The 23876-nt window shown below is 43.8% G+C and overlaps 1 protein-coding gene across 1 annotated transcript; it reads left to right on the forward strand.

Annotated features, from left to right (window-relative positions):
* Positions 1–1938: 1938 nt before the first annotated feature.
* Positions 1939–23255, forward strand: OLFM4 (olfactomedin 4). The gene is made up of 5 exons (XM_049647032.1): positions 1939–2281; positions 6924–7076; positions 13318–13530; positions 14507–14666; positions 21215–23255. The coding sequence occupies exons 1-5, from the start codon at positions 2096–2098 to the stop codon at positions 22015–22017; spliced, it is 1515 nt and encodes a 504-aa protein (XP_049502989.1). The 5' UTR covers positions 1939–2095; the 3' UTR covers positions 22018–23255.
* Positions 23256–23876: the final 621 nt, after the last annotated feature.

Below are 23876 nucleotides of genomic sequence, written 5' to 3' on the forward strand. Positions count from 1 at the left end.
CTTCTCCTGTTTTGGTTTGGGCTCTAATAGCTAGAAACTTCAGCCAAAGAGGCCAAGGCTGAATTGCTTCCCATAGGGAACAGTGAACTTTGCGGCTCACAGCCTGCCCCAGGAGGCTCTGTCCAGGTGGCGCAAGCAGACTTCAATGGTAGGATTCCAGAGAAAATACGGGGCATCCAGTTCGATTTGAATGTTAAATAAACAATGTACAATTATTTTAGTATAAGTGTGTCTCAAATATTGCATGGGACATACTTGAATTAAAAAATGATTCATTATCTGAAATTCACATGGGACTGGGTGTCCTATATCTTAGTTAAATCTGACAACTCTACACAGGGTAGAATATGAGACGTGGGGCTTCAAAATACTCCTCTTACCCTGGCCATGGATTACCTGTCCCTGACCTCAGTCTCCACCACAGATTAGATAATGTAGGCAGAAGTTGTGTCCAGAAAGCTTCTGGAAAAATGCTCCTGCACTTTCTGGGTCTCCACTAACTGCCTCTGATCACCACATCCACACATCTACATCTTATATGGGTATAAACTTGGCTTGTGACGTCCTCCTGTGTGGCTCAAGTGGTGTATTTCAATGGGGAGGCAGCAATGACAGCTTGGCTGGCTGGATTCTAAAGCTAGGGAGACTGATCTAGGTGGGGCATCCACTCAACCCCCCAAGTCAAGGGGCAATGTGGGGCACTGAGCCAGGGATGCAGCCGCATGGGCCTTGGGTGCACCACAGAGAGAGAGAGAGAGACTTCTTTTCCCTTTCCCTCCCTATCCTCCTTCCCTCATTCATTCATTCATAGTTTTTTTTTGCTTGTCCCCTCCCATGAGAATCTGAATAGTGTACCAAGGGTTTGAGGCTCTGTTTTTCACATTAACATCTGAGACCTTATGCAGCACATGAGGTAAAGGAACCCTTCAGATAAGGCTTTCCAAAGCATTCCTATGGTAGGGTGGGTGATGGAGTTTCCCTGCTGTGAACCCAACAATCTTACATATTGGGCCAGGCTTTAGGAAATTAAAAATAAAACCAAAAAGCATAAAATCTGACATTTGTATAGTGCTTCAAAGCTTATAAGCAACTTCTCATATAATATTTCATTTAATTCTAACAATTTAGGAATTGTTACAACACTAGAGGGGCTAAGTGATTTGCCTAAGGCCACTAACTAATGAGTGAGAAAGCTGGTTTTTAATATTCAGGCTAACACATTTTTACTCTACAGGGAGGAAGGCAGATTTTCCAAATGGAGCCTGAAGATGCATCCCTATTTCTCAGTTTCGTGACAAATATGCCTTGACGAGTTCACAAGATGGTCTGGAACAATGGAGATCGGACAGAACCTTCTGGAGAGGGAAACTGTTCAACATGGACCTCCCTGACTGGATCTGGGGCAGCCTCCTGTTTGGATTCTTTCTCCTTCATCAAGCTCATAGTGGCAAGTGCTCAGCAATGCAGAACCCCTCATGAGTATCCATGGTGAAAACACTGCTGATATCTCACTCTGGCTGAGGTTGTTGGAGAACATTGTCCAGAAGCAGACTCCAAGAGAGAGGTCAGAGACAACCTGGGCAGTAGCAGCTGAAGACGGAATCCCTCTAGGGAGACTCGCAGTCTCTAAACCAAGTTCCCTAACTTTCCTCTGAAAAGCATCATTCAGTAAGATGGGAGGTGGGGGCAGGGGTGGGGTAGGGGGGAACCACTAGGTGTGGCTTCTGGGCAAAGGGCTGAGGCTTGTTCACTCCTGGGACCTCCAAGTTCTGTTTCAACCATAAAGATTACCTTGAACCTATCTGTTTCAAGGAAGTATCAAGTTGGAAACCAGATATTGGGCTTGAAAATGTACATTTGAGTTAATATTTGGCAGGAGATATCTAGATCTAAGGGCAGCCGGCAGAGTGGGACTCAGCGACAAGGTGTGAAGGTGACTCAGGTTCCTGGGTGTCCTGACCCTCCTGGGGTGGTCACATGCTCCCTGGCAGCTTCCTCTTTTCCTACAAACTGGACGTGGGGAAATCCCCACTGGGCACTATAAGAAGCCCCTGGGCTCTGTGTAGAAACCAGTGGCTCCAGCTAAGAGCACAAAATGAGGACAGGCCTCCTCTGCCCCCTGGCCCTTCTGTTCCTCCTTGGACAGACCACAGGGAATTTGGAGCCCCTGGTCCCTGGCCCCAGTTCCAGCTCTTTCCTTGATTCTGTGTTCGTCTCCAACTTCATCTCTGGCCTCAGCTCCAATGACAGCTTCACTCCCAGCCCTGGCTCCGAGTCTCAGGTGAGAAGGCCCCACGGCCTGAGAGCTGTGTTAATTCCCTTCCTCTCACTTTTTGGGGACCTGAATATAATTTCATGGATGGCTAGACCTGAGCACTCTAAAAGATTTACGACTCCCTTTGTTAACTGTAGGCGCCCTGGAAATGAATTAAAACCTGGGTAAAATAATTAAATTGTTAGCAAGAGAGACGACATCTTGGTTCTTCTGCCGGGAGCTTTAGGGAAAGAACTGAAGGTTTAAAGAGGTTCTCAAACCTGGCTACGCTTGGAATTGGGGGTGGGCAGGGGTGGGAGGGGTACACCAAAAATAGAGATGTCCGGATCCTGTTCCAGATGAGAACTCTTAGGGAAGGGGCCCTGCCAGGAGTAGCTCCAGAAAAGTCGGTCTGGTTTGCTGCCCATTGGGAACCCTGAGGATGATGAAGAATCGCCCTGAGGGAGTGAGAGCCTCTTTGCTCCAGCTGGAGCCCTGAGGATTTCTTTGAGCCTAGTTTGTAAAGGAGATGGATGGCCGAAGCAGGGGAGGTCTTTAGGAAAGTGCTCTTACACACAGATATGTCCCCAGAAGAGTATTAACTGTCTTCCATTTTCCTTATAGGGAATCATAAGAGCCATTTCCGAAAACAACAACAGCAGTAGCAATAAACAGGCCAAACAAAATCAGCAACAACAACAAAACCAAAGCCTGTGCTTAGGAAGGGACTGTCCCAGCTAGGCTATATCCCTAGACCGTACCCCGAGCCTAGTTCTTTGGGAGATGAGTCCTCTTCGTATCTCCTTCGAGGAGAGGGGAAGAGGCACCAAGGGATGAGACATTAGGGGGCAGGAAGCATTTCCTTCTTCCAACTCTGCCTGCGTCTGCTCTGGGCCTTTCTGTAGGAGCCCTGCTCTGGAAAACCCAGGCTTGCCTTGGGGTGGAGGAGTCTTAACTCCCCCAAAGCCTGCCCCTCTGCACTCCTATGATCTTTATTCACAGGTCAGGTCGCTGCTCACGTGATCATGTCTGAATGGGAGGGCCATTGGGATAAGGAGAGGAAAAGGCTTTTTTATTGTTTCCATTTTGACATCAGAACCGTGTAGATGAAAATTTGTTGATCAACAAATGGTTCGGATGAAGGCTCACACAGAAACTGCCGCAACAAGTTTGTTGAGCACCTGATAAATGCCAGGACTTGGTTAAGTACATAATATATATTATCTTATTTAACTCTCAGAGACAGGTAAAAGTAATGGTCCCATTTTAGAGATGTGGAAACCGACGCTTAGAGAGGTGCCGTCGTTGGCTTAAAGTCACTAAGCCAGCAAATGATAGAACTCAAACTTAGTCTGCCTATCCTCTTCAGCATCTCAGTCTAGGCAGCTTTCTCTGTTTGGGGGGAGTATAGATGCAAGTTGCTAATTTTTAGGAGAAGCATGGTTTGGGAATCGTGAATATGCGTGAACATTCTTTGCAGCCAGAAATCAGATGCATCATTTTATTCCACGATACTAAATAATTTCTGGGGACAATTAGAACTGGTTAACACTAATGTCCTCACCAATCAGAAAGCATCATTTGGGTAAGATGAGCTAAAATGACAGAAAATAAAATATAGGTCAAGAAACGGAGAACTCCAATATGCCTGTTGTTTGGCAAAAAGACAAATATTTAAAAGTAGATAAGGAATGGTAGTTAAATTGTGCTTAGAGGTTTTAATTTCCTTCCCAGTTCACTTATCTCCCTCTGGTGAGTCAGTATCACTACCCCAACTTCTTTTTTTATGGCAGACAAGGTGTCACTTCTACTATAAACCCAATTTTCTAGGGCTGCCTGTCAGCTTGATGAGCTCTTTGGAAAGTGGTGGAAAACCCCTTTATAACTGTCATTGAGCAAGTTCCAAACGTATCATTTTCTGTACTTTGAAAATGTTGAGTACCATTATTTTATGCCTTGAATCTTTACAGGCACTTAGGCTTGGCTGCTAATTAGAGCCAATTGCAACCTTAAGTCACAAATGTGAGTCACACCTTCAGCTCTCGCGCTCAGAGCACTTCACATGCCTCAGATGTCCCCCTCCAAAGAAGGGGCCGCTTGCAGGGTCCTCATTTCACAGACAAGAAAAGGCTCCATGCTTTGTTCACACGGTAACTGGCAGAGTCAGAACCAGGAGTCATGTTCTTCTGTCATCAGGCTAAGGGGTTTGCGCTTGTTGGAAAAAAGGACACTAAAGTTCCCTAATGACAATGGGGCTGATTCACTGGGCGGGAATTGGGTCTTATTTGTCTCCCTGACACCACAGGCTGGCAAGTTGTAGACACCAATAAATGTGAATTGAACACACGCTGAGTGAGAACCCATCAGTGCGGGGTGTCTTGTAAGGTACAGAGGGTCCTATTTGTCCTCCACAGGGGGACTGCATACCCTCTCAGAGGCCAGGGGACAAGCACACGCCTGGGTCTCCCATTCCTCATGCTACACTCACACCGAGTTTAAGCAGTCACTGCAGATGGAGTGAGACCCATCACCATTAGCTTCATTGTCTTTGAATGTGAGGAGCAGAAATATCTCTAATGGGAGACACTGATCAAACTTATGGACCATTTTGATGTCAGCTGAGCACGCGGGGCTGATGATAAGCAGGACGGCAGCTAGGGAGTCCACAGTGCTGGGACAGAGACGTTCAATAGAAGACAGTGGAATGGCTGTCAGCAGGGCTCATAATTATTTGCCTGCCTTTCAGGTGAACTTCAGGACTAAAAGTTGTTAGCGAGTTGATTGTCTAGAGACTGCTTGATGATCTCCACTATTTTCTGATTTGACAGAGCTTTCCAGAGGAGTCTAAGCCTGGTTCAACCCTGTCCTGTGCAGCTAATTAACCTCCCCTTTTCAAAATGCAGTGCGAGACATTTTGGGGGGTAGACAGTTGTAATAATAAGCTATTTTTTTTTCAAAAGTTCATGATACATTGGTCCTCCTGCAAAAGCCTTGGTGTGCTTGAGCCAGACGTTTTCTATCTTCAGTGGGAGTGATAAAGCAGGTTCCATTCTGGTGTAGCTCGTCCAGTCCTTCTTCATCCCTGGCAAAGACCCTTACCTTAATCCCCTCCCAGCCCCAATGTTTAGCATAAACCTGCTTGTCTCTCCTCCTTACTCCCCAATTCCTGCAGGTGTGGGATGTGATTGGCAAAGAAAATTGAGGCCAGTGTCAAGAATTTACCTGATATGCATATATATATATATGTATATATATGTATATGTATATATATGTATATATATATGTATGTATATATGTGTATATATATATATATATATATATATATATGTGCATGCGTGTGTGTGTGTTTGTGTGTGTGTTTGCTTATCTTAAAGAAGATTAGGTTAAATTGACAAGCAATTTAGTTGCAAAAGCCTGAATTACTTGGTCCAGAGGTCACTGACAGAACACATCTTGACTGTAGAAGCATCTAGGTCCGGCTTGTTCGGGGATCATGGAGGCTGGTAGATACTAAATGCACAGAGTGCATCACCTCGCTGCAGCCAGCTGACCTCCTAAACGTTGAGAGGTGTGGCCTGCGTCTCTTCAAATTCTGCAAACCAGTGCTCTCTCCTCGGTCATTTCGGAGAGACACTTAGGTCTAATGTTCCACAGGTGAGCTTTGGGCTAGCCATCAGATGAGATCATTGTCAAGCACAGCCAGTCCACTGCCAAGAGTTACTCTGGAAGGCAATAGTTGTAATAAAAAAAAAAATGTTAATTGTGCTGGGATCCCCTTGGGGAAGTTCGAGGGGGACAAAAGAAAAACAGAATCTTTCAAACCTGTCATTTTAAAATATGCAGCGGCACCAAAGTGTGAGCCTGAATATCTTAAAGAAACATCAAATATTTTAAAATGACTTTTCTGCAAGTGGTAAGCCGGAAAACTTAAACATTTTTTTTGCACAAAACCTTCAGACTCCTACATTGTTCAGTCTTTTAAACATGGCTGTTTTTTTCCCCACTCTAAAGAATGTTAATTATGCAATTTTGCAGGTGGAGAGAGGATGTGAATTTGCATTGTATATTTTCCCCCGTAACTCCTATGCGTGAGGTTTTTCTCTTTCCCTTGGAAGGCATTGGGTTGCGATTGGAGGTAACGGTGAGGAAGAGAAAATGAGTACGTGGAAGGAAAGGGAAAGTGACATTTACTGATCGCCTACTGCGTGCCAGGGACTTGGTTTACATTACTTGGTGACTCATGGGGACAACCCTGTGAAGTGGGTTATCTCTGTTTGGCAGATGAGGAAATTGAGACTCATAGAGGGTCACGTCCAGAAAGTGGGAGAATTGGAATTCAGGATGCTCATCACCTCCTTCTTTCCCTCACCTTACTTAGGAATGGTAACAATTACCTTGAAACCTACTCAAGAAAGGAGAATCTTCCTTTAGGTGTAGGTGCCTGACCCTGGTGTAGCCTGACTGGTGGAGATGTGGCTACACACGGAGTGTAATCACTGCCTGAGAAACATGAGCTCTTAGCTCGTGTCTTTGATGCTATTCATTTACGTATTGGACTCTACTTGCTTGCCTCTGAGCCCTCTTTTGAGAGGCCAATTTCTGGCACTCCAGTTACCCAAAAGCTCACTTCCCAGCTTCGTACTGATGTTGAACTTATTTTTATTTACAGTCGCTTTCCAATTTCACTGGCTTCGAGGATGACCACGGGACCTGCCACTGCTCCGTGACCCTCCCAGACACCACCTTTCCCGTGCAGAGAGTGGAACGCTTGGAATTCACAGCTCATGTTCTCTCCCAGAAGTTCGAGAAAGAACTTTCTAAAGTAAGTATTGCTTTTCCTTCTCTTACAACAACTTCTTGATAAGAGCAACCCAACCAACAAAACAGAACACTTTTTATTCAGGACTTTATCTGCAGGCTTCTTCGGTTGTGCCAAAGCCAGCATGTTTGCATCCTATGGAGGAGTTAGCCTTTATTTCACGGCACACCTATGGAGTTCTTTATAGCGGGAAAAATGAGGGCACGCGGAAGAAAATGGGCTGGAGATTATGCACGCCACGGATAAACTCACTTCAATATTGTATGCGTGCAGTTGGAAAGAAGCCTTGAGCTCTCCCTGCAAAACGCAACCTTGCAATTTGCATTTGGTTTTGGTTTTGTTGTTTCTTCCTGTTGATCCTCCTCGTCTTCCCTCCAGCTTTGCCTTCTCTGTCCTCTCCTCTGTTCTCTCTTCCTTCACTTTCACTTTTTCTTCCTATTTCTGCCCATTCTCCCTTCCCTTGTCCACCCTTCTAATCTTTCTCTCCCTTTCCTTCCTGATTTGTGTTTCTGTTTTTTGTTTTGTCTTCTCTTACCTTTGGAAAGTCCCGCCTCCTTCTCTTCCTCCTCCTTCCCCTCCCCACTCCTCCACTCTTGGAAGCTTCTCCTCTTCTCCTCCTTCCTTTCTCCCTCCTTTCCTTGCTCTTCCTCTTGTTTTTTCTTTCCAATTTACGCTCTTCCCTCCCTCCCACTCTCTGTCTCTCCCTCTGGCTCTGTCTCTGCCTCTCTGTCTCTGTCTCTCTTATTCTCTCCCTCGTGTGTTATTCTCTGTTGTCTCAGCAGGAGCATTACATTAAGCCTGTCCCACATTAGACCAAACCTGAAGAATTTGAATCAATTCTGGTAGGTCACACAGCCTTGGTAAAAACCCTGACTCCAACCCCCTGATTAGGGCTTTTTTTCTAGCCAGAGGAAGTTATCCCACCGGGTGTGCCTTTCTCTGAGCCGGTGGGGCAATGTGACCTGGCATTCCAGTTTTGACCCCTTCTTCGTTTTTTGGCCAAGTTAAAAATCAATTAGAAAGGCTCCCATTTTCTGCACAGGTGAAGTCCAAGCTAGGCTATAATCACATTATGCATTATTTAATACAACGCCATTAATTTACAAGGAGCTCTGGCTTTACTGCAGGATTCAAAATAAGTTTTCCTGAGAAATTTAAACTTAGCTGCCTCACCACCCAGCACAGTTATCCTTTAAGACAAAAATGATGATGAGGCTGAGACCCTGCTTTCTTCCTGAACTGGTAGATAAATATTCTACGTTTCAATGGATGTCCAGGAAAATGTGTTTGACTACTCTAGGAACCTAGCTTCTTAAGAAATAAAATGTCCTTGAATTAATCAGCAGAAAAGGCACGGCACTAAATTATAAATTCCAACCATTAATATTCATAGCCTTATTCCAGCATAATCAAGTACAGATAAGAAGTTATGCATAAAAACATAACAAGTGGAGGAAAATCCTAAGTAAAGATCTTTTCAGTTAGAGTCATTTGCTTTGAAATAGTGGAAGCTACTGATTTGCATGTCTTCTTTGCTGGCAGGAGTATGAAGGGCAGTTTGAAACCCCACACTGATCCAGGGGAGGTGTGCAGCTCGCCAGGGCTGAGAGTATGGGACGTTTAATTCCGATCCTGTGAGGGGGAAGATGGCATCTGCCTTGCTAATAGTTGGCAGGGAGGAAGGGAGGAGTAGGTGGGAAAAATTTTAGTTCCCCAAACGTCAGTAGCTGGTCCTAAAGAAATCTGTGATTGAGGCCTGAGACAGGTATTGACCTGCCGGCTGAGATTTGCATCAGAAATTCTGTGCGACATCGATAATAACAACAATAATAACAGCTTCCTTTTCTGTTTCAATAAATTTTATTTATTTATTTAGAGAGAGACAGCATGCAAGTGAGCGAGGGGGTTGGGAGAGAGAGAGAGAGAGAAGTGGGGCTCGAACTCACGAACTGTGAGATCATGACCTGAGCCAAAGTCAGAGGCTTAATGACTAAGCCACACAGGCACCCTTGTTTCTGCTTTTTAAAATGCTTTCGGTCCTGTTCTCCTCTCAAGCAGCTCTTTAAGGCCGATAGGCCAGTGCTCTTCCCATGTTAGGGAGGGAAACACGGGGGTCCATAAAGGTCAAGAGCCATAAATGTGGAGGTCATTCCTCTCTTGGCCGAGTGAGCCAAGTCAGGAATTTGGGTCTCCGACATCATCCCAGTCCCTTTTCTCTCTGCCATGCTGTTATCAACCTCAAAGAAGAGATGTAGAAGGACAGTAATGCCTTCAATCCAAAGCTATCTCTTCTGCTGAGGGCTTTTGAATTTTCAGGTGAATTATTATAGCCGTCCCTAAGTTGCCTCGGAAATCACCATTCATCTGGAGGCCTGGAGGGAACGCCCGATTGGACAGGCCCGCAGAAGAGGGTTTTGACTGCCTTATGTTGATTCATTATCTGTCAGTACACAGGAAAGACAGGGAGCTGCCTCTGCATGAGCTGCTGAAAGCATTTTATACTTTTCTGTTGTTTATGGTATGTCTTCTTGTGACTATACTCAGGAGCGGACGACAAAAAGACAGCTCAGGGTTTTCTTTGTCCAGGGGGCTGTGGCGTTTGGGGCGAGTTATTTCATACGACACACGTTTGCCAATGGATCCTCACGCATGAGAAGGTCAAGGTAGTCTGGGAGACATTTAGGCAACTTATAAACAAAGAACATTGACGGAACAACGTGTCGTGCACTGAAAGAGAATAAATTAAAAAGTGAGATTGAAGAAAAAACCCCTGAAAGCACTGTTTCTCTAATAATTGCTGTAACTTGTAGACATCCAGTAAGTGAAGCACTTAGTATGCATTTTCACTAGTCTTTGCAGAAACCTGGTAAGCTTGCTACCATTACCCCCAGTTTATAGGAGCAACTAAGGCTTAGAGAAATTAAGTGATTTGCCTACTAAGTACTGAAGTCAGCTTTGAGTTTAGGTGGACCTGGCTCCAAAGGATTTCCCATGTCTTCATGGTCAATTCAAGCTCAACTCCTCTTGTTGTTAAAGACATATTAAAATAACAGTATGTTGCAAAGTACATTTATCTGTTTCTGATAATCTGGCCGTAATTATGATCAGAGGTTTTGAGGCAGGAACATGAGCCAGACTGATTCCTTAGCTTAATAGCCAGCTATGCTGCATCCGTATCTATTATGGGACCATGTCTACCATGCAGAACAACAATGAACACCCCAAAACAACCCCCCCCAGACAAATGTTGATTCTTAGAGCCCATCCGTGATATAATATATATATGAAACAAAATGGAAGCTCTGTTAGATTGGTGATTTGAAGGCAAGCATAGATGAGTCTTTTAAAGCTCAAACTGCTAGTGATGAGGAGCTCGTAATAAAGATGTTGGCACAGGGGGTGTCCTCTTAGGGCTAGACCCTTATTATTTTATTTTTATTTTTATTAGAGAGAGAGAGAGCTGGGGAGAGGGGCAGAGGGAGAGAGAGAGAGAGAGAGAAAGGGAAAGAAAGAAGGAGAGAGAGAGAGAGAGAGAGAGAGAGAGAGAGAGAGAGAGAATCCCAAGCAGGCTCCATACTCAGTGTGGAGCCCAACATGGGGCTCAAACTCACGAACCGATAGATCACGACCTGAGCCAAAATCAAGAATGGGACACTCAACCGACTGAGCGACTCGGGTGCCCTGTGGCTAGACCCGTATTCTTGCTCTACATCTCTGGTGCAAGTTGCACTGTGGCTTCCGACCTTGCACTTCTAGGGAGAGCTAGATGTTCTGGGAATTGCCCACATCAGCTCAACACTAGAGATCTGTGCATGTAAAGAGTTTACATGAGCAATCTACTTAAGTCAGTAGAGTCCTCAAATTCCCTCCTGCCTTCTAATAACTCTATGGACGATTCTAGTTTTCCTGAACATCATCGAGCTTTCCTTTAAATGTCAGCTGAAAAGAACCTCGAGTTTTTTCCCGAAACAGATCTTTAGGGACTCTTCATTTTGTGGCTGAACGAGGGCAGGCATGCCACACATCCTCATAGGTAGCAAACTCCAGGTTATGCCTTGGTTTTCAGTGAGAATCTGGGAGAGCCACATTTTATTTAGCAGCGATGACAGTTGGATCACTCATTTTTGTAGAACAACAGCTGCGATGTGCCACCAACATGTTCCAGGAAAACAGAGGGTGTTTCATTTGTTCCAAGAGCTGGCAAGACCAAATGCCAACAAGAATATTCATTCTGCAAACTTCCATTTCTGTGATGGATTGGCACTTTATTATTATTGTTATTATTATTATTATTCTTTTTACAGGCAAGTTTTTATGCTTGATTTTTGCAGAAATTAAAACCTGGCTACCTTATATTTGTGTTTATACTTTTGAGGGAGACTCATTAGGTTTTCTGTCTTTTTTCCAACTTCCTTAACCACCAAGATGTCACCAGCCTTGTCAGCCTCTGACGATGGCGCATCTGATGGCAGTGAGCATCAGTTGCCCGAGGAGATACACCAGCAGTGCCAAGGGCTGCATTTTCAACTTTCATTAAAATCCTCTTTGCCTGGAGCCCTAGCCCTTTAGGTCTATGGCCTATGAGTCTGCTCTAATTTGCACAGTGGGGTTAAGTGGAAGGACGAAAATGACAGAAGTTAAGACTGCCTTTGGTATTGGGAGGATTACAGGCCAACATCTGGCTCTGAATTCATCCAGGCACCGTGGATCAGCTCCTTGACATTAGCACAGTTTGGGGAAAAGTATCACTTATGTTCGAATTTTTAGAAAGAGTGTAAAGCCAGCAACTTTTAATGAGCAGGTCCTTAAAAAGGCCATGGCATTTCTTTCAGAGATCAGATACAAAAAGAACCACCAAATGTGTTTATTGAAATACCCATTTGGAGCTTCCAATTATACACTAAACCACCAAGGGAATTTTTGGAAGTATTTTAACTTAATGATCAGACATTCAAATATATGCAACAAATGCGTAAAGGTCTGATTGCAATAATCAGTTCTTGGAATAAATGTGGGTGCACTTAATGAAATGTGCACTTTATAGTCACATACACACTCACATATTGTGTAGTAAAGTTGGGTCTTTATGGCACTCTGTAAAAGGTAGAGGGGCTCAAAACTCAATGCATATGGCCACCAGAGAAGGAATTCTACTCAGTGCACTTCTCTCTCTTCTAGAAAATACTTAGATTTAGAGCGGTGTTTCTAAATGGAGGGAGGGTGGTGGTGATGGTGATTTTGCCCCCAGGGAACATTAGCAATGGCTGGGACATTTTTGGTTGTCACAGCTGAATGGTCTGTGGCTGTTATTGGTGTCTAAAGGCCAGGAATCCTGGTTCACATCCTATAATACACAAGAAAGCCCCCCCCCCCAACAAGAAAGAATGATCTAGCCTAAAATATCAATAGTGCTGAGGTTGGGAAACCCTGGTTTAGATCCAGTATGTGCATTGAGGGGAGGAGGGAGGGCAAGGGAGTCTGGTTCAAACCAGTTTAGTTTGGAGACCTAATATCTTCAAACATTAAAATGGAAATTAAAATATACTTGTGAATGATGACTCTGAAGCAAAATTATTTTTAGTCTAGGCAAGCGCAAAATCCACCCCACCAATTGTAATAATGTTTTTTTTTTTTTCGTTTGCATTTAGATAGATTAAAGAAAAACTAGTTAAATTTTTAGTACGTGTGCTGCGGAAGCGAGCACTAGTTAAATATATTTTTGATCCTTTTTTTTTTTTAATGTTTATTTATTTCTGAGACAGAGAGAGACAGAGCATGAGTAGGGGAGGGGCAGAAAGAGAGGGAGACACAGAATCAGAAGCAGGCTCCAGGCTCTGAGCTGTCAGCACAGAGCCTGACGCGGGGTTCGAACTCACAGACCACGAGATCATGACCCAGGCTGAAGTCGGCCGCTTAACTGACTGAGCCACCCAGGCGCCCCTCTTTTCTTTCTTTCTTTTTTTTTTTTTAAGTAGGCTTCACACCCAGCATGGAGCCCAGCACGGGGCTTGAACTCAGGACAGTGAGATCAAGACCCGAGCTGAACTCAAGAGTGAGACGTTTAATCAACTGAGCCACCCAGGCACCCTGATATTTTTGATCCATTTCTTTACCAAAAAAGAAAGAAAGAAAGAAAAAAAAAAAAGATTGACAGCAAACAAATAGTCCCCAAGGGCTTGGTAGTGGAGGAAGACTGTATAGTATTACTTTGGAAATTGACTTAAGCTTTTTGATTCCCTTTCAGGTAAGGGAGTATGTCCAATTAATCAGTGTGTATGAAAAGAAGCTTTCAAACCTAACTGTCCGAGTAGAGATCATGGAAAAGGACACCATTTCTTATACTGAACTGGACTTTGAGCTGATCAAGATAGAAGTGAAGGAGATGGAGAAACTGATCATACAGCTGAAGGACAATTTTGTTGGAAGCACGACAATTGTTGACCAGCTGGAAGTGGAGGTAAGTCATGAGCTCATTTCTGAGAGGCTTAATAATAAATTAAGAAGTGGGCAGGTGTTGGGACCAGGCTATGGATCTCTCTTCTGACTTTTAATTCTGCACTCTCTCATGACCAGCTGGCATGTCCTGTGTTCTGCTTTTGGGGGGTGTCTGAATAGTGAGTGGAACACAATGGGAACGTGTTCATTGAGGAGCAGGTGTCATCCAGTGGGCCTGCCCCAGACCCAGGTGGCCTTTCAATGTCTCTAGAAAGGTGATGATATAAATCTGAACAAGTCCATGGCCAAGTTAGATCGAGTGACTTCTCTGTTCTGGATTTATCCTTGTGGGACTAGAAAGCCACAGTTTACCGGATTTTGGAATTGCTAGGTCTGTTTCTCCTTTTGAATGATCATGTGATCCTTGATTCCTCTTGGAACACTTCTCCACATACTGGCAACCCTCTTTAAAGGAATTTCATGCGATTATGTTTTAGTGAAGCCTTTTAAGCTCTATGGATAAAGACCATCACATTAATGTTATGGTTGGGTAATTTATCTCAACGAGAATTTACTAGCATGGACATGATGTGGGCTGTAATGGAGAAGTCTAGTTACATATCTCAGATAAGTTTTCTCTGGCCCTCGCCATTCGTTAGAAACTTAATTATAATACAACATGAGTAAACATGAGTTTATAGGGGAAGGTTATTAGAAATGAACTTTAATGGACCTTTGTGGATGCTTAGACTGAGCCTGTGCTCTATTATTAAATCTGTTAAAATCTTTGCCATTTTCTTCTTGTCACACACATCTGCCTGAGATCTGACAGGCGTTCATGCTAAACCATAAAATGTATTCTTCCAAATGAAACCATTCCGAAGAATCTCGGGTGTACTCTCTAGCAATGTTTCACTAAGTGACAAATTCAGCCCTGGAATGTTTATGAAAGAAATTGCACAATAATATAAAGTCACTCTGCATTTTTATTTCCTTAGATAAGGAATATGAGTCTCCTGGTAGAGCAGCTCGAGACGCTAGACAAAAACAACGTCCTTGCCATTCGCCAGGAAATCCTGGCGCTGAAGAACAGGCTGAAGGAATGTGAAGCCTCTAAAGGTGAAAATGTTACTGTCTCCCCACCGCCTCCTGCCCCTGGTAAGCCTGCCATGTTGTCACCACCTGAGCCAGCCCGGTTAAGGGCTGAGAGTGGGGCGGGGAAGGGATTTGGGATTGCAGAGTTGAAGCGGGGATGGGATTTTTGTAGGGCTGAGGGGGAGGGTAATGGACGGGGGGGTGGGGGTGGGGGGGGGTCTGGGGAAAGCCTCTGGAATCTGCAAGGCGTCGGTGCTGTCCCGCGGATGGCAAGGGCTGATTGGCTCATGTATCCGATGAGCTGGGTTATGCCTTGACTCTTCCTTTTCTCTTGCTTTCTTTCCATCCCTGCTTCCACACCTGTATTTTTCCTTTATGCTTTCCTGAAATGCACCTGCTGTTTCTTCGAGTGTCCGAGGATTCAGGGAGGATTTAACGGTCCACCTGTACAGTACTTGTGGGTGTGGCCTGCCATCCTGCCTAGAGTGTGAGTTCCTGGAGGGCAGGGATGGCCTCATACTCTCTAAATAATCTTTGGGGCTAGGTATAGCATAGAGGTGGGTGCTCCATAATACCTCCATGAATGGAGGTAGTGGAGTGTAGAGGTCAGGAGTATGGCTTTGGGACGCCAAAGACCTGAGCTTCCCAGCTATGTGGCCACAGCAAAAGATCCTTAATCTCCCCCTCGATAAAACGGGAGAATACTACTTACCTGTGAGCAGGTTAATGAAACAAGTCTTGGGAAGCACTGTGCTCTATGATTGACACTTATATGCTGGAATTTGTTATTATTATTAATGATGATAATTGAAGTGAAAACCTGGCTGTGAACGAAAGCGGTCCTTGTGTGCTTCAGCACGTCACTCCAGGTGAACTAAAGCCCTCCTCTGTCGCCCTGTGCAGCCCTGTCACAGGGAAGCCCCCCCCTGCGGGTCATAAGCATCTCAGCCTGAAAAGGGCCTGTACCTTCTCATCAAATCATACAGCTCTTGTTACTTTCATTAATTTCTGTTTCCACAGACTGTTTCCTCTTAGGCTGTGTGTTTCTGGATCCTTGTCAATGTAACTGACTTCTTTAAGGCTTTAATTAGATACTGCCATAGTTATAAGCCTCTTGGTGGTGTTCAGGAGACTCTCTTCCCTCCCTCTGCTGTTGGCAACCTGTCATAGTATGACATACAGAGGAAGTTCAGGACAAAGGCCATGCCTTGTCCTCTGGAACACACTGAGGTTAAATTTAGTCTGGGATCAGCAGTGTCAATGTGCGTTGAAAATGTGAGCTCTTTCTGCTGGGCCACGCAGGGCTCCTTGAGGACAGGGTCAAAGCAATGACAAGCCCTGATAACACGTGAACAAGGTTTTCTTTCTTTCTTTCTTCCTCCCTCCTTTCTCTCTTCCTCCCTCTATTCCTTCCTTCCTTCCTTCCTTCCTTCCTTCCTTCCTTCTTTGGAGTGAGGACATTTTAGAACTGGAAGGGACATTTAGGGCCATCTAGCTCAGGTCCATCATGTCTCAGAGGAGGGAACTTAGGTGGTGAGGGTGTTGCTTTTCCTGAGGCCACACGGGTGGTTAGTGGCAGGGCTGAGGCTGAAATGCAAGGCCCCTCACTCCCTGGGTATCTCAGGACCTAGAGCGTCCGTGGCAATAACCCAAGAATGGCAGTGGGAGAGAAAGTACACTTCTTAGTATATCTAAAGAGGAAAACAAGCGAGCCTGTTGGATTATTTTTGTTAGAAGTTTTTTTCGAGAACTTTCCCCTAGGTCCTCACACTTAGACTTTTGTGAGTCATCCCAGCCCAGCTGTGTTGTTTAAGCAAATTGGACCCAGATTTCCTCTCACTTTCCCACAACCTTGGCTGTACCTGGATCCCGGCCAAGCCACTTGGCCCTCCTCCAGCTTTGTTCATATTATATTTATGATGTTTATATTAAACTGACTTTTTGTCATGTTTTTAAATCAATTTCTTTTACTTGCTCTCTTTCTGTTTGGATTGGTTGATAATGCAGAATTGGAAACTCCCCAGGCACCACAAAGTTGTCAGCCTGTGGAGACTTTAATTAAAGTTACTCACAATTATGGGACTTTAAAATCTGGCCTGTCTGCTTTTTTCACTGCAGAGTTGCACAGAACAAAAGACTGCACGCAAGTCTCAGCTATAAAGGAATTCCGTGCTCTTGGGGCTCCTCTCTCCCAGTTGCAGGTTGCTGTCTGTGGTCAGCTTGATCTTAGAATCAGTACATGTAGTGAGGGTTCAATAAAATGCACTTTGTATTTGGTTTATGCCGCAAATGGTATCCTTTTCTGCTTCATTTCATAGAACCTTCTAATCTAAAATAATTGCCCTTCTGCTCATTAACTTTTTTTCCTGAGAACAACTGACTCTCTCTCTCTCTCTCTCTCTCTCTCTCTCTCTGATCTCCCCCTGAATCTAGATGACTGGAGATAGGCAAAATGTACGTACACGCCCAGGGGTCGATTGCGGTTGTGCTTGGAGATGATGTCAGGTTCTGTGCTGACACACAGTAGGTGCTCAGTAAATGGCTGATGAAAGAGAGTGACCTGCCAAAATCCCAAGCCTTAGGAAAAGCAGAGTGTTGGGGAGAATGTATCCAATAATTTAGTCTTCATCATTTTGTGATTATGATCAGGTTAACTGCCTAATTCCCACAGGTGAATTATATTCTCCTCTTTGCTCAAAATGCAGTTGTCTAGGTAGGAGATTGCATTGATAGATCCAAGATTAAGTTTCCCCTGCAGATAGTCATTGACTTAAGAAAAATGCTACTAAGCATGAGACTTTAAAAAAGCCAACTTAGGGAGTGCCTGGGTGGCTCATTCGGTTAAGCGTCTGACTCTTGATTTTGGCTCAGGTCATGATCACATGGTTTATGAGATAAAGCCCAGAATCAGGCTCTGTGCTGATAGTGCAGAGCCTGCTTAGGATTCTCTCTCTCTCTCTCTCTCTCTCTCTCTGTCCCTGCCCCACTCATGCTCTTTCTCTCTCTCAAAATAAATAAAAAGCATTTAAAAATTCTTTAAAAGATAAAAAAGCCAAGTTAGGGTGTGTTAAAGTCTTATCATGTGGCTTCCCAGGGTATTTTCAGAACACCATGACAAGATCTAATGAATTGCATGATGAGATTGCCAACCAAGGCGACACTTGTGTGGAGGGTTCCCTTGCTTTATGTTCTGCTGAGTGAATACCAGGCTTTTTGTAAAACATATGTAGCAGGGTAGAGTGCTAGTTGTTTTATTAATAAGGTAAGCTGGGTTTGGGGGCTTTGATCAGTCTTCCATTCTTTTATTCCACGAACATAATTTGGTGCCACTGCATGGCTGGTCCTGTTCTGGGAGCTAGGGTTCCCAGGATGGATACAGGAACCTCCAGAAACCACTATGTAGGAAGGGAGACAGTCGTGTGAACTTTCAGCTATATATAACGTGATGTGATTATAATGCTGATAGTTACCATTTGTTGAGTTGCATGTACATACCTTCTCTTTCTTCTTAACAGTTCTACAGAGTAGGTATTATTATTATTATTTTTTAATACAAGGAAACTGAAGCTCAGAAGCTTACACAGCCAGTAAGTACTGGAGTCAGGATTTGAACTGGAATCTGTCTGCCAATAGCTTCACCTGTACCAGGCTGCCTTCCATAGATGCTCTGATAGAGAGGTGCACCTGTGATTCCCGCAGTAACAAGAACGTTTCAACCACTCACCAGCCTGATTAACACCGATGTATCTTTACTTCCTTGCCTGTAGAATAGCTAAAAGTGTACTTTTACTCTTAGTTCTGCGGTGTGTTCTTGTCCACTAGGAAGATGTGAAGCGATGCATTGGTCTTTCACATTCTTGGATTATGGTTGGGCAATGGGTGGTTGTGCCAGGGGTGGAAGCTTGGGACGGCCGAGAAGGCTAAGACCTTGAAATGAAGGAAGGGGCGGGGAAGGGATATGAGATGAGGTAAGGGGGGGTTGGGGGAAGCTTGGCACAGATTGGGGGGAGGAGGGGTGGAGGCTCCGGCTGGGCAAAAAGGAGCAGCGGGCACCAGGATGGCTGTCAGTTTCAGTATCGTTTCCAGGCCAGCTTGCTGCTGGGAGTCGAGGAAGCCCGCCATAGCCTTTTCTCTGGCCTGTCACTGCTGTAGCCACATCTGTAGTATTGGCAACAGTGCCCAGTTCTCCTCCCTGTTTCTGCTTCCTTCGACCACAGCCAGGGCCCCCCAGATGGCCCAAAGGACATTGAGGATGAGAGAGGGGTAACAAAAAAGGGTAGGAGAGTGTTTAGGAACGGCTGGGAAGTGAGAAAAAGAGATGTAGGCTTCATACAGTTCTGGTATTTACACCAGGTACAATGTTTAATTTCCTGGTCGACTTGTAAAATGATAAGCCATTATCATTAGTAGTCGTAGTAGAAGTAGTAATTTTGAAGAGCAGTTTATTTGGATTCCTTTATATCTAAGGATTTCCACATCCAAGACAGAACAGTTTATTACCTTTAACCCCGTGATAATGCTTGAATAAGACTATACATCGTAAGTTTTCCTTACGTATCTTGTTACTGTCGGTTCGGGATATTTTCTTTCCAGGAAAGCAAGATTCGATTAAGCAAACAATTCCTAAGTCTTCCAACCTGCAAGAAAAACGTGACTTTCTTACATTTCCTTAGAGTGAAATGTAGTTAAATAAGTAAGTTCTCGGGAAGGTATTTTAACTAGCAAATCCGGTTTGTAGCATATGGAAATTCAAACAGTTTTTGTTATCATTAAACTGAACACACCATTAACTTTATTTTAATAATTCATGCATTGTTTCATAAACAAAAGCAAACAAGCATTCATCTGAGAGATCACTTTTAGGAGAAGAAATAATAATTTATAATTTTATTTATTATTTCTTTGGTGGAGAACAGTCTCTTGGCTGAACACACGTTGCTTTTTTATTTATGAAATGGTGCATGCATTATTAAAATAAACCAGCGCCTGTGTTCTGCTTAATGATATGCAAAATTATTTGAGGTTGGGTACAGAATGGTCTCATTTCTCTACCTGTTGTATGGTTGGCTGGCTTTCCCACCAACTGCGGATTTATGAGAGCATTTAAGGAGCACGTATTTAATTCTGGGACCAAAAAGCCCCAGCAGATTGGAAGAATAAAAGCAGGGTTTCTAGTAATGGTTTCACCTCTGAGCAGTCCTTGAGTGAGGAGGGGGAGAAGGGGGGGGACATTTAGCAAGGAAAGGAATAGGTCTTTCCATGTCGGTCAGAGGCACAGACTTACAGGCAAAACTTTGCTCTCACTTAACCGACGTCCTACCCCCACCCCCGCCCCGATAAATCAGGTAATTCTTTGGAGCTCTGCTTTTGGCTGTAGCTCACTTCATGTGCTCTCCATGGCTCCCTGATTCCCTCTAAGCATTCAAAGCCAGAGCAAGTGATTCAGGTTCTGTTCCTTCTTCCCCCACCTGCTCAGCTCCAGGCAGTAGGATGAGGGAAAATGACCTCAAATGTACTTGAAGTGGAATTTTCTTTGTCATCCAATAAACAATGTTACCCATTTTTAAAGAGATATTTACTAAGATCCCTCAAAATGTGTGTTCAACTCTGGATAGTTATTATAAAGACCCTGGAGGAGTTTTATGTTATTTTTGTAGCTCATAAATGATTTGGGTTGGCAGGCATTTCAGAGTGTGACATGTAGGGCCAGTTGTCCAGCCTGGGTTGTTCACTGCTGGTACAGGGAAGGTAGAGTCAGTGGACCGGTGAGCCTGGTCCCACTTGATTGTACACATTGTGACGACAGTGTCAGATTGAGAAAGGTGAAGGACTTGCTGTCATTCTATGACCCAGTAGAATATGTGGTATAAACAGCAAGACCTACTTTACAACTGCAGCAAGGTGGTCACCAAGTGATCTATGTAATAGGCTTATATTTTGGGCACACATCAGGCCCTATTGCCCTAAAATCACTTCCATGGCTTCTCAAGGTGGAAATCCCACCATTAGAGGACTATCTTTTTGTATCTTTAAAATACCATATTTAAAACTTCGTCTTCTGAGATTGGCTTGGGGCAGCAATGGTACCTGGCGTGCATATGCACTTGGGGTTCCAGGGAGGGGCAGAAAGGTCTTCTCCTTTGTCACAGTTGTCCCTGATCCTGGCAAATAGCACCTTGTGGCTTTATGGAAAAAGGGTAGGATCTGGGATGACCTTGCTCTTTTTGATTTCTCTAGAAGAAAAATGAAATAAAAAAAAAGATTGCAAAATGCTTTCTGGTAGAAGAAAATCTGTCAAATCCACCAAGTCCTCCTTTCCTCTTTCTAGGCCCTCAAACCTTTTCAATATGGCTCTTGGCAGTTCTAGCATCCCCATCTCTGGAATGAAAGCCCATTAAATAGGAGGTGGTTTTCTCTAGAGCTGACAGGAGGCTTGCATTGAGACTGACACCAAAAGAAGGTCTTGATCCTTCTCCATCAGAACCACGGTCGTCGCCGAACCTTGACAAGAAAAGTATTTATGGGTTCCTTGGTTCTTAGGACATTAAACCATTTGTATCTCGTCATTCATTTTTCTCTAAGGATGCCCTTGTATGTTCTTGTTTGTACAGGGAGCTGTGGCCATGGTGGTGTGGTGAATATCAGCAAGCCGACCATCGTTCAGCTCAACTGGAGAGGGTTTTCCTTTAAGTATGGTGCCTGGGGTCGGGATTACTCTCCCCAGCAACCAAATGGAGGGCTGTATTGGGTGGCACCTCTGAATACAGATGGGAGACATCTGGAATATTACAGGCTCTACAATACCCTGGATGATTTGCTATTGTATATAAATGCCCGAGAATATCGGATTACCTATGGCCAAGGCAGTGGTACAGCGGTTTATAACAACTACATGTATGTCAACATGTACACTAGCCGGAATATTGCCAAAATTAACCTGAATGACAGCAGGGTTGAAGTGACTCAAACTCTCCCTGATGCTGCCTATAATAACCGCTTTTCGTATGCTAATGTCGATTGGCAAGATATTGACTTGGCTGTGGATGAGAATGGGTTGTGGGTGATTTATGCAACCGAAGCCAGCACTGGTAACATGGTGATTAGCAAACTCAATGACACCACACTCACGGTGCTAGACACTTGGTATACGAGACAGTATAAACCATCGGTTTCTAACGCCTTCATGGTGTGCGGGGTTCTGTATGCCACCCGCACTCTGAACACCAGAGAGGAAGAGATTTTCTACTACTATGACACAAACACAGGGAGAGAGGGCAGTCTAAACGTTGTAATGCCTAAGATGCGGGAGAGAGTTCAGAGCATTAACTACCACCCTTTTGACCAGAAACTTTTCGTCTATAATGATGGTTACCTTCTCAATTATGATCTGATCTTTAACAAGGAACCCAAGTAAGTTGTGGAAGGATGAGAGAGAAATAAAAGGTTCCTTGAAAAAAATGGTCTTTTTCACTTATTTAGCTATCCGCGGGGGGGATTTGGAAGTGAGTTTGCTTAGTAGTGATACTTGGGAGCATAGTTCTATCGCACTGAAGACTTAGGATATTTGCCCTGATTTGGTAAGTTCTTTTGGAAGCCGTCTGCCTCCAAAGAATGCATTTCCCTAGTGAAAATAAGGTCCTTGCAGGGTAGATGGGATTGTGGGGGTCTAGGGACATTATAGGTTCAAGGAAGGTGTCAGTGAGACAGCTCCAGAAATCAAGGAATTAAAGAGAACCCTATGGCTTTTGGGGATTCTTTGTAAGGATGGGTGTCAATGACCAGCTCTCCTCCATGTAGCCAGGTTAATTCATCCATGCCTGAAAGAAACCTGATCTCAATTAGGCAGATTAATACTTGAAACTCCTTGAGGGATCAAGTCTCCATCTTTGGTTTTTCTTACTAGCATCTGGACAGTGTTTTATATGTAGCAGATTAGTAAACTTAGCATGCTTGTATTATATCTGTGAGATGCTCAGAGTTTTCTAGAGAGAGGCTCTTTTATGCACTAAATTGTACCCTGTAAATCAGTCCCAGATGGACCTGCAGGTGGGGGATTTGATTTTTCTTTTATCCCTTTTGTCCACCTCTAGAAGAGTCAGTAGAACCCTCCTACCTCATAACTCCATTCCAAAGGCGCGCAGAAGACTAGAACCAGATTTACCAACCAGTTCCCTCCTCCCATTTCCTACCTCCTGCTTTTTATGAGAATTAACCAGTTTTTTTATGGAATGGGTAGAATAAAAACAAAATTACACTTTTTGTCTCATCATGAAATTACACTTACATGACTCTAGGACTGTAAGAACAGATGGCAGTGATAAAATAATAGCGTATCTGGTTACATGACAAAGCCCTTGGAGCATATGTGACATTTGTATTAAGTCATATCAATTGTTTCATGCAAGGGTTGTCTTTGTTTAAGCCTAAAAGTTGTAAGAAAATAAATTTTTTTTTGAGGAAGACATATTTTTAAAAAACCATTGAAAATATCTAGTAAATCAGTGCAGTTTGAAAACCTAGCAGGTGTATGTGCTTCTGTGCTTTTGGATGGCTTTCTCTTCCAGTCTTGGTCTGTTTCCCCTTGATGTTCATGAGTCCCAGTCTATAGGACTGGCTCTTTAAATGCTATAACCATCCCCTTTTAATAAATGATTAAAGTGTGTTTTGATATAAATGTTGTCTTTTTTTTTTTAACTCTTTTATTTTTATTATAAAAAGCCTCTTAATAGGATGGTCTCCACCTTGCTGTGAGGTACAGTGTGGCTACCTCCCAAACACCAATGCCCAGGAAATCATACACCTAACAGCAGATAACATCAAGACTTTTAGAAAGAGTCCAAAGTCAGGCTGGCTCTTTAGTTTTCATTTCCCTTTAAAATCCATTGTTTCTGGCAGCTTTTGTTGTAGGAGGCTGCACTCTTTTCTTTGGGGATATGACCTTATGTACTTATTAATTTGCATGACTGATCTGATTATTTCCAACGTTAGACTATATTTGTGTGGCTTATGTTCCTTTTCCAACCGAGCTGTTAAAATGGGTCAGAAGCCTCCAGATCTTCCCTAAACAGAAGGTCTTGGCCAGAAAGCAAAGAGACTAAGTGGCCATATTGGAGAGAGAAATACCTTTACCAAAGACAATGTATAGGGGGACAGGTGACCTAGAGCTGGAAGGGAAGACAGACCTGGCTAGTGTAGTTAGTCCTACTGAAATGCTCATTTTTAATACACGCCATACTTTTTTTTTTTTTTTAGGCAGGTGGTAGCTATGATATT

This window comes from Panthera uncia (assembly GCF_023721935.1).
Source record: "Panthera uncia isolate 11264 chromosome A1 unlocalized genomic scaffold, Puncia_PCG_1.0 HiC_scaffold_16, whole genome shotgun sequence".
In the NCBI taxonomy this organism is placed as follows: domain Eukaryota; kingdom Metazoa; phylum Chordata; class Mammalia; order Carnivora; family Felidae; genus Panthera; species Panthera uncia.